This window comes from Diceros bicornis, chromosome X, assembly GCF_020826845.1.
Source record: "Diceros bicornis minor isolate mBicDic1 chromosome X, mDicBic1.mat.cur, whole genome shotgun sequence".
NCBI lineage: Eukaryota > Metazoa > Chordata > Mammalia > Perissodactyla > Rhinocerotidae > Diceros > Diceros bicornis.
The window spans coordinates 26,113,860-26,130,435 of NC_080781.1; the positions used below are offsets into that span (position 1 = coordinate 26,113,860).

Genomic DNA, 16,576 nt, shown 5'->3' on the forward strand with positions numbered 1-16,576 from the left:
GATAACATGGATGAGTTTCATTGATATCATGGAAAGTGAAAAAAGCTGGACACAAAAGAGTGCGTACTGCATGGCTCCATTTATCTGAAATTCAAGAAGAGGCTAAACTAATCTAGGATGATAGAAATCAAACAAGTGTTTGCCCGTAGACTATGCAACTGACTTGAAAGGGGCGTGAAAGAACTTTCTGGAATGATAGAAATATTCTGTATCTCGACTGGGATGTTGGTTAGATGGGTATATACATTTGTTAAAACTCAACAAATTATGCACTTTGGATCTGTGCATTTCACTGTAAAGTTTACTTCAATTTAAGAAAGAGAAAAAATTGATATCTTACCAAATTTTATCATTTTCTTTCCATGACAAATGTGCTCCTATGTTTTAGAGAATTATTTTGATTAATAATAAAAGCTATTGATATGTTAGCAGCATTAGAATGCCTGTCCATGGGCCTGATCCCAGTGCAATTTGGAGAAAGGATACCTGGGTCTTGGAGGGACGAAAATTCAAAATATGTGGAAGGACACTGGGTTTTCGGAAAAAGAGAATTTAGAAACAAAATTCAAAGCTCAGGAAAGGGAAGCATTTAGCCAGGCAGGCCTGAGGCAGGCAGAGAAGAAAGGCATTTGAAATTCCCTTGCTGCTTCCAGAAGCTACAGTAGGATTCTTTTAACTTGTGTCGTTTCTACTTTTGGGTTTCCTCAAATCGCCATTCGTTTCTCCCAGGTTTCTCTTCCTTGTCATTTATTATGAGCCTTTCATCCTTCTGAGGCCCTGGCACCTTGCCAAAAGTGCACTGGGATTGAGTTTGAAAACTTGGACTAAGCACTTCTCTACATGAAATAGTTATTGAACTGAATTTAAATTTTTTCCCTAAATTCTAACAAAATATTTTAGGGGAAAATGGCAAAAGAGATTAGTATACTTTTTTGACTTTTCAAAATTCCTTTTGCTTCAGAAATAAATAAATAAAATATATGTATATATCACTCTACTTAAAAATAACTAGTGACTAGTGAAACATGCAGATAGTTTATCAAAATTCATCAAACCCACAGGATTTAAAGAATTGGGGGACTAATTTCTTATGGGTTTGAAAAAATGATTTAAAAGTAGGTAGAATAGTTTCTATTTATAGCCTGTTGTTACTTGCCTCCTTTCAAATGATTAACTACTATATGAAGAATAATAAAAATGTAAAGGAAATGGGCTTTTCTTTAAATCATTTGTTTAGAATATTGGATATGTTTTGCTTTGCTTATCTGATTTTAATTTATGCCCCAGCCACCCTCATAAGTGAACATTTCTAGAGAAATAAATTACAGTTGTATTGCTTTCTTGTGGACTAACCAAATACATTCTTTTGTTCAAAGATGGGTGGAACAAGACCCTAAGGAAATTCTGCAGTCTGTCTATGAGTGTATAGAGAAAACGTGTGAGAAACTTGGACAGCTCAATATTGATATTTCCAACATAAAAGGTATTTTTAATAGAACATTTTACTCCATGGTGTGATTATCTCATTCAAATTCATTCCGCACGTAGAGTGCCTGTGCAGTGGCAAGCATTTCCATGAGAACTGAGGATATAACAATAAACTGGAAGATTGAGTCCCTGTTCTCATGAAGCTTTCATTTTGGTGGGGGTAAGACCAACAATAAGAGCAGACAAATACAAGCTAATCTCAGATACTGATAAGTCCAGTGCAGAAAATAAAGCCCAGTGATATGGTAGAGTGTGCCTAGATAGAGGGGCTTACTTTGAATTGGATGCTAGAGAAGGCCTCTGTGAGGAGGTGACTCTTGCTGAGGTCTCAAAGGCCAAAAGGGGCAGCCGTGCAAATATCTGGGGGAAGAGCGTTTGAGGAAAAGAAGGCAGCACGTGCAAAGGTCTTGAGGTGGGAATAATCTTGGCACATTCCTGGATCAGAAAGAAGGCCAGTATGTCAAAAGTAGTGTAAAAGAGGGGTGAGGCTGGTGAGTAAGGGCTTTCAGTAGGAGCTGAAATCAGGGAAATGGATAGGGCCTTGTCAGCCATAGTTAGGAGTTGGGATGTTATTCTTAGTATCACAGGGAGCCATGAGAAGGTTTAAGCAAGGCGGCAGGAGATAACAGGATCTGACTTGCAGTTTAAAGACAACTTCCTGACTGCTGTGTGGAGAGTGGACTATAAAGGCATAAGTGTGGACACAGGGAGGCCAGTGTAGAGGCTGCTGTGGAAGTCCTGAGAGAGAGGATGGTGGCTTGACTGACAGAGGTAGCAGTGGAGGTGAGGAGAAAGGGCCAGAACTTGCTGATGGATTAGATGTCAGGGTAGCAGAGTAGTAGGGTGAGAGGAAGAGGTGAGTCAAAGATGATGTTTGGGGTTTTTGCTGGAGCTCCTGAATAGATACAGATGCCTTTTATTGAGGAGAGAAAAGACTAGAATAAGGAACAGCTGTGGATTGGGGGGGTTGTTTGAAATCAAAACACTTTGCTTGTAAAATCTCCCTGAAATAATTGTTTGAGTGTTAGATTATTATAGATCTTTCTGTTAATTTCTAATAATTTTAACAGAATATCTACCTAAGTTTGGCTTTGTATCATTCATACAGGGAGAAAAAAAAACAGTAATCCAAAATTGATATGCTAGTGTAAAGGATGGAAGCATAATGTGGTAAACGCCATCTCTTTATAGTTTAAATTTTTCAAGTTCATCATTCAAGGGCTATTTTTTTCTTCCTTAGGTAGTTTGGTTCTAGATAAGGGCAAACCGTCAATTAGTTGGTGGTGGCAGTGCCTTGAGGTTCATGTCATCTTGACTCTGAGACTTACCAGTATTCCTGAGTTGAAACTTTGGGTTTTTTTTCAGACTTTCTCATATTTCTATAAATAAAACTCACTTAAAAAAAACTAAACATGATCAAAACCATTCATTCAGCAAACCCATAGAGTGCCTACTATGTGCTAGGCATGCTAGGAATACAAACAATGGGGCACAAATAGGGTTGTGCAGTTAATGGTCAAGTGGGGGAAAACGATGTTAATCTAATACTCACAACAATCACAAATTAATGGAAAATTGTAACAATAGTATAGTTATTTCTGTTGTTGCAGATTTTTAAAAGAAATAAACACCCACATATGATTTGATATTTGGTTAACAATTTCTTAATATCCTACCCTCATTTTATCCCTCCATCTAAGTGGAAGTGCTTCAAACTTCTTTTAGAGTTGCATTCACCAAGATTCAGATGAATTGTGCATCACAGTGATTGTTGGTTGTTTCCTTGAATTGTTCTCACAGCTTTCAGTCTAAACAGCGTAAACATGTGAGAGGCATTCAGTATCACACTCTGTTATCAAAATATCCATTACCAAAGACATGAATAATCTAGGTGGCTTAAAGCCATGTTTAGGATGTAGATTCCAGGGTGATTGACCATGATTTTGACATCATTTTACCTCCCTTACAGGTAAGGTAGGCTGCGACGTGTTGGCCTTCTGGACCCACTCGGGTGCCGTTCCTTTTTCTCTTGTTTTTGTGGTGTATGTGAAGATGACACACAACTCCTGTCCAAGTGACTTGTCTTCCAGTTGTACTAACTGGTCTGTAAGAATACTGAACACGCAGCTCTCTTCTCTACACTTCTCCGTGTCTGGCCAGTGTGAAACCCATACCTGAGCCAAAGTGACCCAGCACTTCCTTCTCAACAACTACCAGCCTATGGCCAAGGACGAGAACGTTCCACAAGCCCCTCCATACCAGGCCAGTTGTGCTAAATATTTTTTCCCAGATAATTTATTGAATTGGCGCTGCCAAGGGCCAAGCTTTTGCTTGCCTATATGGAACTCTATCTATTTCACAGAATGCTAATGCTGTAAAGGATCTTCCATCACCTAGACCTAGCTGCAAATGAGGGAAAGGGACTTATTGCAGGTTGTGTAGCTCTTTAGTGGTGGATAACGTTAAAGCACAGCTCCCCTGCCTCCTGGTCCAGTGCTCTTTTTCCTGAGCCACACTGATGATAACCTCACAAACCACTTCAGTTTTTAGTACAAGTGTGGCAAGTAAATGGGCTTTCCAGATGAAGAGCAATTCATTTATAGTCTTACCTGAGAATCATTAAGAGTTCATCATCTCTGGTTGTATTTCCTTTGCAAATTCCAGTTTCATTGGTTTAGTTGTCCTTATCTGTCAGAAAGGTTGTTGATTTCAGGTTCCTATGAACAATTCCTCCAAAATTAAAGTTCACTCTCCAGCTGAACAGCACACATGAGCCCAGGACAAGTATATAGGCTGTTTCTTTCCTTCATGACTTAGAGAGTCAGGCAGCTCTGTTTGCCTGTCACTGGGCTGAAGGAACTACAAAGTATAAAGAAATACTTGATTCACTTTATTTTAAGAAAGAGTGCATATTTATGCTAATCAAAAGCCTGTAATATTATCTATGAGAAAATGATGCTAGATTAAAAATGAAATAAACTAAAATTTACATTATGTTGATATGTTCTTAACTTAGAATTTTCATATCTAAAGTAGTGTTCCTAACCATCATTAAGCCCATATGGTATGATTAAATTACGCTAGTATTTGAATCAGGGAGTCACTAATCTAGGTTATTTTAAATACTTAATTATTCTTCAGAAGAAAAAAAAAGAATTACGATACCACATACTCTCATCCTCTATCATGTGATACAAGCAAAACACAACATAAACTGTTTCAAAGATGAGAGCATGAAATTCTTAGCAATTAGATTCTCTTATATCAAAAGTAGTTATCTCACAGTTAGAGAAAAGGGAAACCCCTACATCCATTCCTCCACTGCCTCACCCTCCCCAACATAGTCACATACATGTCCATCACTCCTCAGACTCATACTCGCAGGGGTCTCAGAAAGGCACCTCATTCTCCGAAATAACCTCACAGCAGTGCCCACATCTCATTTGCAGTTGTCCTAACTTGCCTCAAGCACACATCTTCCAGAGACTGTTTTCTTAAAAAGCTTTACACCTCTTCCCACTTTTAGTAGCCCCAGAGCCTTCTTCTGGGGCTCTTATTACTGTGCTATATGTGTTTTTAGGTATTTTTTAAAAGTGTTCCAATTATAAATTATGATTTTATTTTTAAATAAAGATGCGTGTCATCCATAATTCTACAAAGACAACAGTGATACCATTTTTAAAGTATATTTTCTTATCTGTGATTATAACTTTTCACAGATAATTCGAAGCAAAATTTAACCAGAGCTTTTGAATGTAGCATTTAACTAGTCAATTTTACTACTGACACTCAGTGTAGAGAAAAACACCCCCTGAGAAAGAGTATGCAGGTAAAGCATGAACCTGCTAGATACGAGAGGAATACATTGGGCTTTATATATGCCAATGATTATAGTATCTGTAACTAAAAGACTGCTAGGCCAGGAAATATATACTTTATGCATGTAACTTTCATATGCTCCAAAATAGTAGATGAACTAGGGTGGAGGATTACAAAACTTGAATGTGTTATTCTGAAAAAGAGGGAATTAAAATTAGGAACTATTAAGAGAGGCACATATGCTGGGATTAGCAGTCAGAGAATTTTTCTTTAAAAAACATAGAAGATTTTAGGGTAAAAATTATAAGAAGTTAGAACATAAAAAAAGTTCAGAGGCACTGCATAAGGCCTGTGTTCCCTCATGAGAAACCAGTAATAAAGACGTGTTTATGGCTGGAAAAGAATCTTGAGAAGCTGTTTCGCTGGACTTTGATCGTCTGCAAGAAAAGCAATTGTATGAAGGAAAGGCACAAAGGAATTGAAGTAAGATAGAGGGGAAAGAAGGAGTGGTCAGGAAGGAACCTGTGACCAATGAATCAGCTACAAATAGCTCTAGATTACATTCTGAGGACAAGTTAGAAGGAACCAATAAAGAAAGGTAACATGAGGGGCATAGAATAGCGACTCAAGGATTGCAGCTAAGAGAGCAGCCAGTCTGTTTATGGAAAATTAAGGCACTGGGGAGGAACAGGAGATTTTAGTGGGCTGTGAATGCATTGGGAGCCCACATTGTAAAGTTGTCACTAAAAGTATCACATTCACAATACCCCACTTTAGCAACCCATTGCCAAGGACCCACTGAGGTCTCTGGCTTCTGCGTGCCCAGAGTGCTGCTGGGGAATTCCTTTATGTGTCCTTAGCTCAGTCCCATTCTCTGCAACTGTTACTCCACTCTGTCCTCAATAATAATGATGACAATGAATGGCAGCAATAAGTAACATTAATTGAATGGTTACTACGTTCCAGGCACTGTTTTAATATGCGTCAACTCAGGGATTCCTCATTGTAACCCTATAAGGTGGGAACTATTATTATCTTCATTTTATAGAAGATAAAACTGAGGCCCAGGGTCATACTGCTGGGAAGCAGAGGAATTGGAATTTGAAACCCAGCAGTCTGGCTTCAGAGCCTGAGCGCTATTGAATAGCACCCCAAACTCACGATCCTACTTTTGCTTGGCCCTGTATCAGCAGATAACCTTGCATGCTACTTCACAGGGAAACTTGAGACTCTGGGGCCTTAATTCTTCAACTTCCTGTTCCTGTGGTTAATGTCTGGATCTCATGCCCCCTTCTCTCCATCAGAAGGGAAGCAATAGCCTTCTGCCCTACTTGAGGCTCCTCCCTTTACCTGTGCGTTAATCTCATCCCCTCCTGTCACTACAAGGATCAGGACCGTCCCATTGATTCCCAGCCCCTCTGCTCCCCACATTCTCTTTTCTCGTCTTTATTCCTACAAACGTTTGTCTTCTGTTTTTTTAAAAAACTCTCCAAAATCTCTTCCTCATACCCTATGTCTCTAAGTTTCTTTGGAGTAGAATCTCAATCATCTTCGTACCTCTAGAAAGGGTGTTAAATAAAGGAAGTAATTCTGCATTGGGTAAACATTATTTCGAACAAGGTTGCTGCTGGTTCCGCTCAGCTCTGTGTTGGTCAGAACATTCCTATCGTGTTTTATTCTGGGTGTACAATTTGAGTAATACAAACAGATAGTTGCATGTCCCTAGGAAAGGTAGTGAAGGGATTTTAAACCATGCCGTATGGAGGTGGGGGCAGTGGAAGGAAATTGGATTGTTTAGCCTAGACTGGGGAAGAGAAGACTTGAGGGACAAAATAGCAGCTTGAAGGTTGTGAAAGACTGACATGTGGAAGAAGGATTAACCTTATTCTATGTATCTCCAAAGAAGATAGCTAAGATCTATAGGTGACAGCTATAAGGAAAGGATTTTTTTTAAACCAAAGCTGTGCAATAAAGATTGGTCTGCCTTGAGAGAGGTAGTATCTTGTCACTAGATGTGCTGTCTGAATGGTCACATGAGCGATTCTAGAAGAGATTTGAACATGAGATGTGTTGTTGATTATATTATATAGCCTTTAAAGTCTGCCATAATCTTAAATTCTGGAAGAGCTCGATCCTTTAGCCCAGTGTGCTCAACCCGAGCTGCACAGTAGAATCACCTGGGGAGTTTTAAGGAAAAATACAAATGCTCAGATCCCACCCCAGGTCAGTTAAATTGGAATGTTTGGGGCAAGGCCTGGGCATTGCTTTTTGTTTGTGTGTGTGTGTGTGAGGAAGACTAGCCCTGAATTAACATCTGTTGCCAATCCTCCTCTTTTTGCTGAGGAAGATTGGCCCTGGGCTAACGTCCGTGCCCATCTTCCTCTACTTTATATGTGGGACGCCTGCCACAGCATGGCTTGATAAACGGTGCGTAGGTCTGCGCTGGGGATCTGAACCTGCAAACTCCGGGCCACCGAAGCAGAGCGTGCAAACTTAACCACTACACCACTGGGCCAGCCCCTGTTGCTATTTTTTAAAAGCTCTGAAATTGATTCTAATGTACAACCAAGTCTGAGAACCTGTGATTTAGCTGAATGAAGCTGAACTGTATAAGATGGGATGGATTAGTATTTTATTATAATAACTTACTGTAACTATAGCACTGGAGTTGTATGTAGGTCAGTATAATGTAAATGCCATTGCATGTTGTATTTATGCCTGATTCAAACTCATATGTCTTGTAACATATTATTAAAATACAGGAATAAAACTAAATTTCTAACTAACCATAATATGAGGTTGCCCAGCATGGAGGATTTTATCTGTGGCTGTTTTCTTAAAATGCAGGCACATGGAGGGAAATTTTTTGTGGCAATTAGTAAGTAAATGAATGAAGTGATTGTTGGTCTCCTCAGAATAATAAATTGGGTTTTATAAGTTTGTAAAGTTATTGTGTTAACCTTCTTATAAGGTGACTTGGGAGCCTTTCATTTGGATATTGATCTGGGTCCATGTCATCATGTGTTGGTAATGAAGCGGAAAGTAGTCTGTAGAAATAAAAAGAAACACTTGACATTAGGTATCCACTTTTCCTGGGGCCACTCGAAAAAAAAAAACCAGCTCAATACCACTACAAACGTTCCAAATGTTTTTTCGAATTGTTATGTTTAGTTGTGCCTGTTTAAAAAAAATGAGAACTATTCTCCTGAAGTCATTTTCTACTTTATTTAATTTTCTACTCCCTTCTGTTTAACTTTCTCTTTAAAGCTATTGGTGTCAGTAACCAGAGGGAAACCACTGTGGTCTGGGACAGGTTAACTGGAGAGCCTCTCTACAATGCTGTGGGTAAGCTGTCTTGCATGGATATCAAATGCAAGGCCTTTCTTCACTTGCAAATGTTGTCATACTAAAATATCTGGCTAAAAAAAACATGCAGTCATGTTTCCTATAATCTGCTGGGATGGGCATAAGAGTCCTTTAAAAAATCAGTTGCTATATATTTACCATTTTCAGATACTTATTCACATATTGAATGAACTCTTTCTCATGTTCTCCCCTTTTCCAGATTATTTGTATTATACAAATAGGAGAATGTTGCCAGAACTGTTTCATAAACCCTGATGTTTGTGACACCTAAAAGAGATCTTACTTCCTTTTCCCCTCAAAAATCAAAATCACAAATGTTCACAGTCATCTCTCTGTAAAGTACTGGTGTATTTGTTCTTCTCATCTAGGAATTTGAATTGACTCTTCCAAGATTATGAAAATAAAATCTCAAAATTTTAACTCCTTCTGTTACAAATTTGGCTATTTCAGCAGGGGTTTAAAAACTCAAAATCTCAAATATACCACCATTAACTATCACATCTTATTAAATGTAAATGACCATGGTATATTTTAGCGTCACTCTTAGTACATGACGATTGAGCACTGAATGACGCTGTCACTTGCTAAAAGGAAAATTTTGTTTTAAACCTGCAATCACTAAAAGTTGGTTTGTCACAAGTAGCAAAGCACAGTTTTTTGTCAATAAAATACCAGGTTATCGGGTGGGGAATGGAGGCAGAAATTGTCAGAGATGGGCTGATTTATAGAGTGAGCTATTTTTACTTAACAGTTTCTTTGGTAATATAGTTACTTTAGTATTGATTGGTAGAAAGTGATATTCAAGCAAAAAATATACTAAAAAGGTGCCTTGTAAAAGTAGCATGAATTCTTTGGAGATGCTCTTTGTAGGAAGTTAAGATATTTAATGTTGCAGTGTTATAAGAAAGCATTTCGTATGTCTTCTGTATGATAAAAAATTAAGACTCAAAAAATTTCGAAGAATTGCAGCCAAAAACCCTATTACAGGGCCGGCCCCGTGGCTTAGCGGTTAAGTGCTCGCGCTCCGCTGCTGGCGGCCCGGGTTCAGATCCTGGGCGCGCACCGACGCACCGCTTCTCCGGCCATGCTGAGGCCGTGTCCCACATACAGCAACTAGAAGGATGTGCAGCTATGACATGCAGCTATCTGCTGGGACTTTGGGGGAAAAAAACAAATAAATAAAAAAAATTAAAAAAAAAACAAAACCCTGTTACACAAAAGTACATCTTTTAAATCTTTATTTTGTTCTCATTCTCATGAGTAGCTCATTTTGAATATGAGTAAAGCAAGATGTTACGATTTTAATGACTAGTACCTTGGAGTGTATTCTTTGACAGAGCAATGTTAGCTAACTTCTTGAACTAGTTAGGATTTTACTTTTTTTTCCCTGGTGAAAGAAAGGGCCTACTCAAAGGAACCAGAAAGTTCCCCTTAAACTCTAAACTTTGAACTGTAAAAATGCAACTTTGGACTTCGAGTTGTCATTTGAAAATAATGCAACTAGGTTAGTTGAAGTTATGCTTACAGTGAAGGATTTAAGTAAATATTTTACCAGAAAAACTTTTTTTTTCTGTCATGTGCTTATTTACTCATTTCCTTTTCTTCTACCTCTGTCCCTCTGCACCCCTCCCTCATTCTACGTACTTTGGAGTATTAATTCAAACTGTACCTATGGAATATGAAGAACTTTTTTTCTATATTTTTTTTCTATACATGTGTGTTTTGAGAACCTCTTATGTGTTTGGTGCCATACTGGGTGAGTTAAAGAGGATATGAATTATTGGCTGTTTTTATAAACACTTTATAATCTAGTTTTGGAAAGAGACTAACACAAAATTAGGAAATAGTTGATAAATTGTGTGCTGCTAAGTTGAATAAGAATTAGAGCAAGTGCATGTCAGTATGGATTTTGAATTTGTGGCATACCTTTGGAAGAGGTTGAACTCTATTTTGGGCCTTGAAGAATGTGTTAGATTATATTAGGAATAGAAAAAATTGAGAAATAGTGTGAACAAACTATGAAGGTGAAAATGTGTACATATATTTCGCTAGAGTGAAGAGACTGATCGAATTTGAGCATAAGATCACTTATTAGTTTTAGTAGAACTACCAGTGAAAATAATGCTCAGTAAGTGCTAACTGCTATTATCGTGTACTAGGGATTGTGCTAAACACTTTGCCTGTATTATTTAATCTCAGTGACCTGTGAAGCAGGTTTTTCCAGCCTTATTTTATAAATGAGTTATGGAAAAGCTATATAGCTTGTCCAATGTCGTATAGCTATAAGTAGAGATAAAACCACAGTTTGAACGTCAACGTCTCCAACCCCAAAGTCTGCATTCCAATTTGGATAGATAGATGTTGGTGAGGGTATAGAGGGCACTAAAAGCTGTGCACTGGGCAACATGGGACAAAATGGGTAATAAAGGGGAGTTTAGCTTCCCACACTGGTGGAATGGGTTATTTCAAATGTACTTGTCTGCTGATACCAGCTCAAAAAGCTGGACAAAAAAAAAAAAACAACACAACAACAAACTGTCTGAAGGCCTGGAAGGCTACCAAGGCAGTGAGGAATTGTGGGACCAAGATCAAGGAGAGAAGGAAAGCCCAGAGAGTTAAGCCTGGAATTTGGTGTTGCTTATTCCCTAGAGATATCTGTAGATTCTGAAAGGAACATCTGAGAGGCTAAGCAGCACTTTCATAGGTTTATGAAGATAGAGAGGCAAAAGGTGAAGTCAGGGGCTGCCAAGGGTGGGGATGATATTGGTAAAATCCCTGCCTTTCAATTGGGACAGTGAAAGGCCAATCCTAAAAGTAAGGTGAACTGGAAATGTACTCTCACAGAAATTGAAGCCCAGATTCAAATAATTTTAAACCCTGATTGGATTAAGAAGATCTGAGATTGCTAATGCTCGTAGCCAAACTTCCTTTCAGAAACAAAAGTGAACCCTTCCTAAAGGAAAAGTATCTCTAGATTTTTTCGTATACAATATCTAGTTTTCTGTAAAAAATAATCAGGCATACAAAACAAGACATGACTAAAAACCAATAGAACGTGACATTAGAAACAGACCCATAGGAAAAAATCCTGATACTAGAATTTTTCAGAGTTTAAAATAATCATGATCAACACATTCAAGTAATTAATTGACAGGATAGATAATCTTAGCAAAAAATTGGAAATTTAAAAATGGAAATTCTATAACTGTATTAAAAACTCAAACTCAGTGATGAGTTTTACATCAGATTAGACACAGCTGAACATGAATTAGTGAACCAGAGGAGAGATCAGAAGTAAATTTCCAGACTGAAACACAGAGAGACAAAGGTTTAGAAAATACGGAAAAGAATCTAAGAGAAATATGGAGTACCTGTAAAAAGGTCCAACATATTTGTAATTGGAGTCCCAAAAGAAAAGGAAAGAGAGATGATAAAGTTTTTGAAAACTGATGAAAGTTATCAAGCCCCAGATTCAAGAAGCAGTATGATCCTCAGGCAAGATGAATACACAGAAAGTCATACATAAACATATGCTGAGACCTGAAGATAAAAAGAAAAACTGTAAAGTAGCCAGAGGAAAAAAGATATATGACCTTCAAGAGAGCAACACAAAGACTTTTATCTGATTTCTCAATGGAAGCAAAGTAAGTCAGAATACAATGGCATGAAATCTTTCAAGTGCTAAAAGAAAATAACTTCCACCTAGAATTCTATATCCAGTGAAAACATTCTGAAGAAATTAAGGTGAAATATAAAGACAAAGACAACCAAAAATCGATAGAAATTATTATAAGCAAACCCCCACTAAAGGAAAAACTAAACAATGTTTTTCAGATAGAAGGAAAATGTTCTCAGATGGAAATTTGGCAATGCAGAAAGGAATGCAGAGCCCTAGAAAGGGTAAAAGTGTAGGTCAGTCTAAGTGAATTTTGACTGTATAAAACAATAATATATTGTGATGTTCAAAATATATTAAGAATTAAAATACATGACAACACTAGTACATGAAAGAAATTAGGGATAGATCAGGTTAAAGTGTTTTGAGGTCCTTGTATTGTCAAGGGTGCACATTGTAATGTCTAGGATAAGCGCTAAAAGAGTAAAATAATGTATAATTAATTAGCTTATAAATGGGTAAAGTAGAATGAAAAGTTAAGAAAGGAATGAAAAAGGAACATGAAACAGGAAGGAGGGACAAATAGAAAGCATTTAAATCCAAATATACGAGTAATTATATGAAAAAGGACAAGATTCATCTCTCTGCAGTAAAATCTAGCAAGGGAGTTAATTGAGACTGCTAGTGAATTGATGGGATTAGTGCATGGAGATAGAGAATGGAGAGGAGAAGGCAAATTAGCGAGACCTTTCAGAGGAAAGATACAATCTGCAAGTTTGTAAATTGGATGGGGCATAAAGATGAGGGAAAAATAAAACAGGGCTGCAAGATTTTTAACCTGAGAGAACAGAAGGAAATTAAGTAATGTTTAAGGGGTACCAACCTGGGAGAAAAATGGCTTTTTTTTTGGACAAGGTGAGTATTGGACTTGTAATCAAAGCTAATTTCTGTGCAATTAGAAATTTGTGGCTCTATTATAAAGAGATCGTTCAAAAATGTAGGCATAAAAGTTGGTAACATAGAGATGATAATCTCAGTTTATTATAGATGAATTTACTATAGGAATGAATGAATGCAAAATTAATTAATCCAACAAAAATTTAGGTGCCCATCTATGTACCAGGTTCTGGTGATGACCCCTAGGCAAATAGTGACAAATCAGCCAGGCATGGTGCTTGCCTTTGTGACACAAAAGGCTAAGGATAGGAATTTAGGAGCTAGAAGGAGAAGGAGAAATAGAAAAGGAGGAGGAGGAAGGAGTAATTAGCTAGGAAGAGAGGCCACTAAGTAATGACAAGGATGGATTCTGCCTCCAATTTTATTTCATCCAGGAAAACACTAGGGTGTCATATCTCCATGCAAGTCTTCAGTTGAGAATATCAACGTAATATTAAATCTTTAGCAGCTTTATCTTAAAACAACACAAGGTGGGATTGGTGGAAACAGAATCGGATTTTCACATATTATTTGTCTTTGAGCTTCTTTATCTTTGTTTATATCACAGTCTGTGGGTTTTATACTTTTTCCCTCTCTCTCTATTTGTATGTTTCTTCCTTCCTTGTCTCTTTCTCTTGTAAATCTGTCACTCTAGGCCATCTTTCTCCTCTTCATTTTTTTCTCTCTCTGAGTAAATTATATAACCAATGAGCAGTATTTATTATAGACAAGCAAAGGAGAGGAGCAGTCTACATTTCTCTTTTTAAAAAATTGCCTTTTTTTGTGGCCTTCTCTTTATGGCTCAAGGGTCATTGATAAGCAGTCAGCTTGTTCACCCCCAGTACAGTAACAGAGATAGGAAGATTTCAGGATACTATTAGTGGACGTGAAATATGCTTGTTGAAGTTGAATACCGAGAAAGGCTGCTTGTTCTTGCTTGCAATAAAGGTGTGTTGGTTTACTGACATCTTTTATAACAGATACAATTACAAGCATAGGAAAAAAGTTTAAAGGATCCATTGAGGCACAGATGGCCAGTTTTAGAAGTTTCATATAGTTTTAGGATTTGTGTGTTAATTCTGTGATGAGCGAGGTAGACATTGGTGTGGTGTCTAAAGTGAAGAAGTATCATTTGCATCACTGCTTCCCAGTCACTGGGCTGTGATGCAGCCATTTACTGTGACAACCTCACAGGTGGATTGCAGGAGCACTGTGGCCCTAGATCTGAAGCAGGCCTTTGGCTTCTCTCCCTCTTTTCAGTTATCCTGGTCCCTCTGGTACTTTTCTCTCCCTTTTAGCATTATCTTCATCAATGTTCTTTTCCAAAGAGTTTTCTCCACCCCACTCCTCGCCATTTTTCTAAGCCTTTCCCTTCCCCAAACAGATTTTGTTAGTGGTCTACATTCCTTGCTGTCTTCTAAGTATTACTGAAAAAAAGGTTTGAGTTTACCAATACACCACAGACTAAACTGATAAAGAAGCACAAAACTACCCAAGTGGTTCAAATGTGGAGTAGGGGAAGGCTTGAATCAATGATATCTAGTATGTTCATATGCACATTTCACTGATGCTACCAGCGAAATGTTCTGGCCTAACTAGGATGGCCCAACTGTTTCCCCCCTTCTTGACCAGGTTTTGTCACTCTCTACGGCAGTTGATTGGTGTGCATGACAAGCCTAGTGCAATATGACCTCACTCTGGTAGCTTTCTGTAGGGCACAATTCGTGATTTAATATAAAAGTATTATTCGCAGTAAGGACTAATATTCAGGGAGGCAAGAGTCACTGATTTAAGACCTTTAGTGTATATTAAAGAAAACCACCAACAAAAATCAATTGTCTCTGAATTATTTTTCCTTATTTAAATGGTATTGCAAACATTTTTTTCTAAGATGTTGGATTTAAAGTTCCCTAAGGCATATAACTCTTTGTGCAGAGTGTTGCAATTTTAAACATTGGTCATCCTCTTTGCCTTTTTTTATTTTTACATACTGGTTAACCCTGGGCCAGTGATTAAACCTGTGTAATCATTTGTTGAGATCTGAAGGTACCTTGAGCTCAATCCTTTTATCTTTTCTGGGACTGGGTTATGTTTCAAAGTATCAACATGCAAGAATTCCATAGATGGCAAACTACCTAAAATAGGCACATTTGGCCTTAAACAACAAAAGTGTGGTGTTGTTTTTATTGTTTTGCTTTGGAAGGGAGCAGATTTTTTATTTTTGTATAATCTAGGATATTCAACTTTATCAAGATCAACTTATTTTTCATTATTTCAAGTCTTTTAGTACACAGTTCTTTGAAAGCCTTACATCTCCTTAAATCTTGGGTAAAGAATACTGCCGTATTTTGTAATGATTGAGTTCTTCAACTCTGGTCAGTTTAAGTAAAAAGAAACTTAGATTTCAGCTTTGAGGTCTCCAATCTTTAGTATTTCCTCATATTCTATGTAAGACTATGAATTCATCCTGCCTATACCTACATCATAAAGTTTAATTCTGAATTCAAACTCTGGGTTCAAATCCTGGCTTTTCCACTTAGTATCCTTCTGTGCCTGTTCCCTCAACAGTTAAACTGGAGAAATAAAAGTATGAACCTCATAGGCTTGAGGTGAAGATCAGTGAGTTAATACATGTAGGGTACTTAAAACAGTGCCTGGCAGACTATAAGTCTTCAATAAGTGTTAGCCATGGCCACTGTTCTGAACCGGCCCCATAACCTTTTCAATCCAACAATGCCAGATGAAATGATTGATATATACATGGCCGGTGTTCTTAGGGGAAGTGCAGAGCTTACCTAGCGCCACACCTACTCATGTCAATCATCAGCATTTTGGCATTTATACACCTAAGAGCTGAAATAGGTTTCAACCCCCACATTTGAGTATATATATATTATATTATATTACATTATATTATATTGTATAGAAATATATATTATATTTGTTTTAACTCATTTCCCTCCCCACTCAGTTTTTCTTTTGGTCCCACCTGATTTCTGAAAATGTCATCATGTGAGGGACAATCATTGATATAGTCTCTTCCCCTTTGCAAATAACCTCTTACCCAGTTTAATTAATAGCTTAACTTTTGGCAAGTGGTAACACACAACAGTTAAATCTGGTTTACTATTTTTATGTCTCTTGTGGGAGGAAGAACCCGATAACACTTTGTGTAACTGTCACCAGTCCTTGCGTAGGGTGTGTTCCATAACCTGGAGCCTCACCTTCCTCTCACTTCCTGTCGGGCCAGGAGCTCCTCATAACAAATCGTCTCAGAGGAGATGTATTACTTGCCTTTGCTTCTAGTCAGCTGAAAATAATTTAGATTATCTCCAGTGTATTTTTTATTTT

The 16,576-nt window shown here is 37.7% G+C and overlaps 1 protein-coding gene across 4 annotated transcripts in view; it reads left to right on the forward strand.

The window, feature by feature from the left end:
- The window catches only part of GK (glycerol kinase), a 74,007-nt gene that overhangs the window by 17,557 nt on the left and 39,874 nt on the right, over nucleotides 1-16,576 (forward strand). For all 4 annotated transcript variants that reach the window (XM_058535603.1, XM_058535600.1, XM_058535601.1 and 1 more), the window contains exons 3-4: nucleotides 1,377-1,483; nucleotides 8,575-8,652. In XM_058535603.1, the coding sequence (XP_058391586.1) occupies nucleotides 1,377-1,483; nucleotides 8,575-8,652 (185 nt within the window). The remainder of the gene's footprint in view (nucleotides 1-1,376; nucleotides 1,484-8,574; nucleotides 8,653-16,576) is intronic.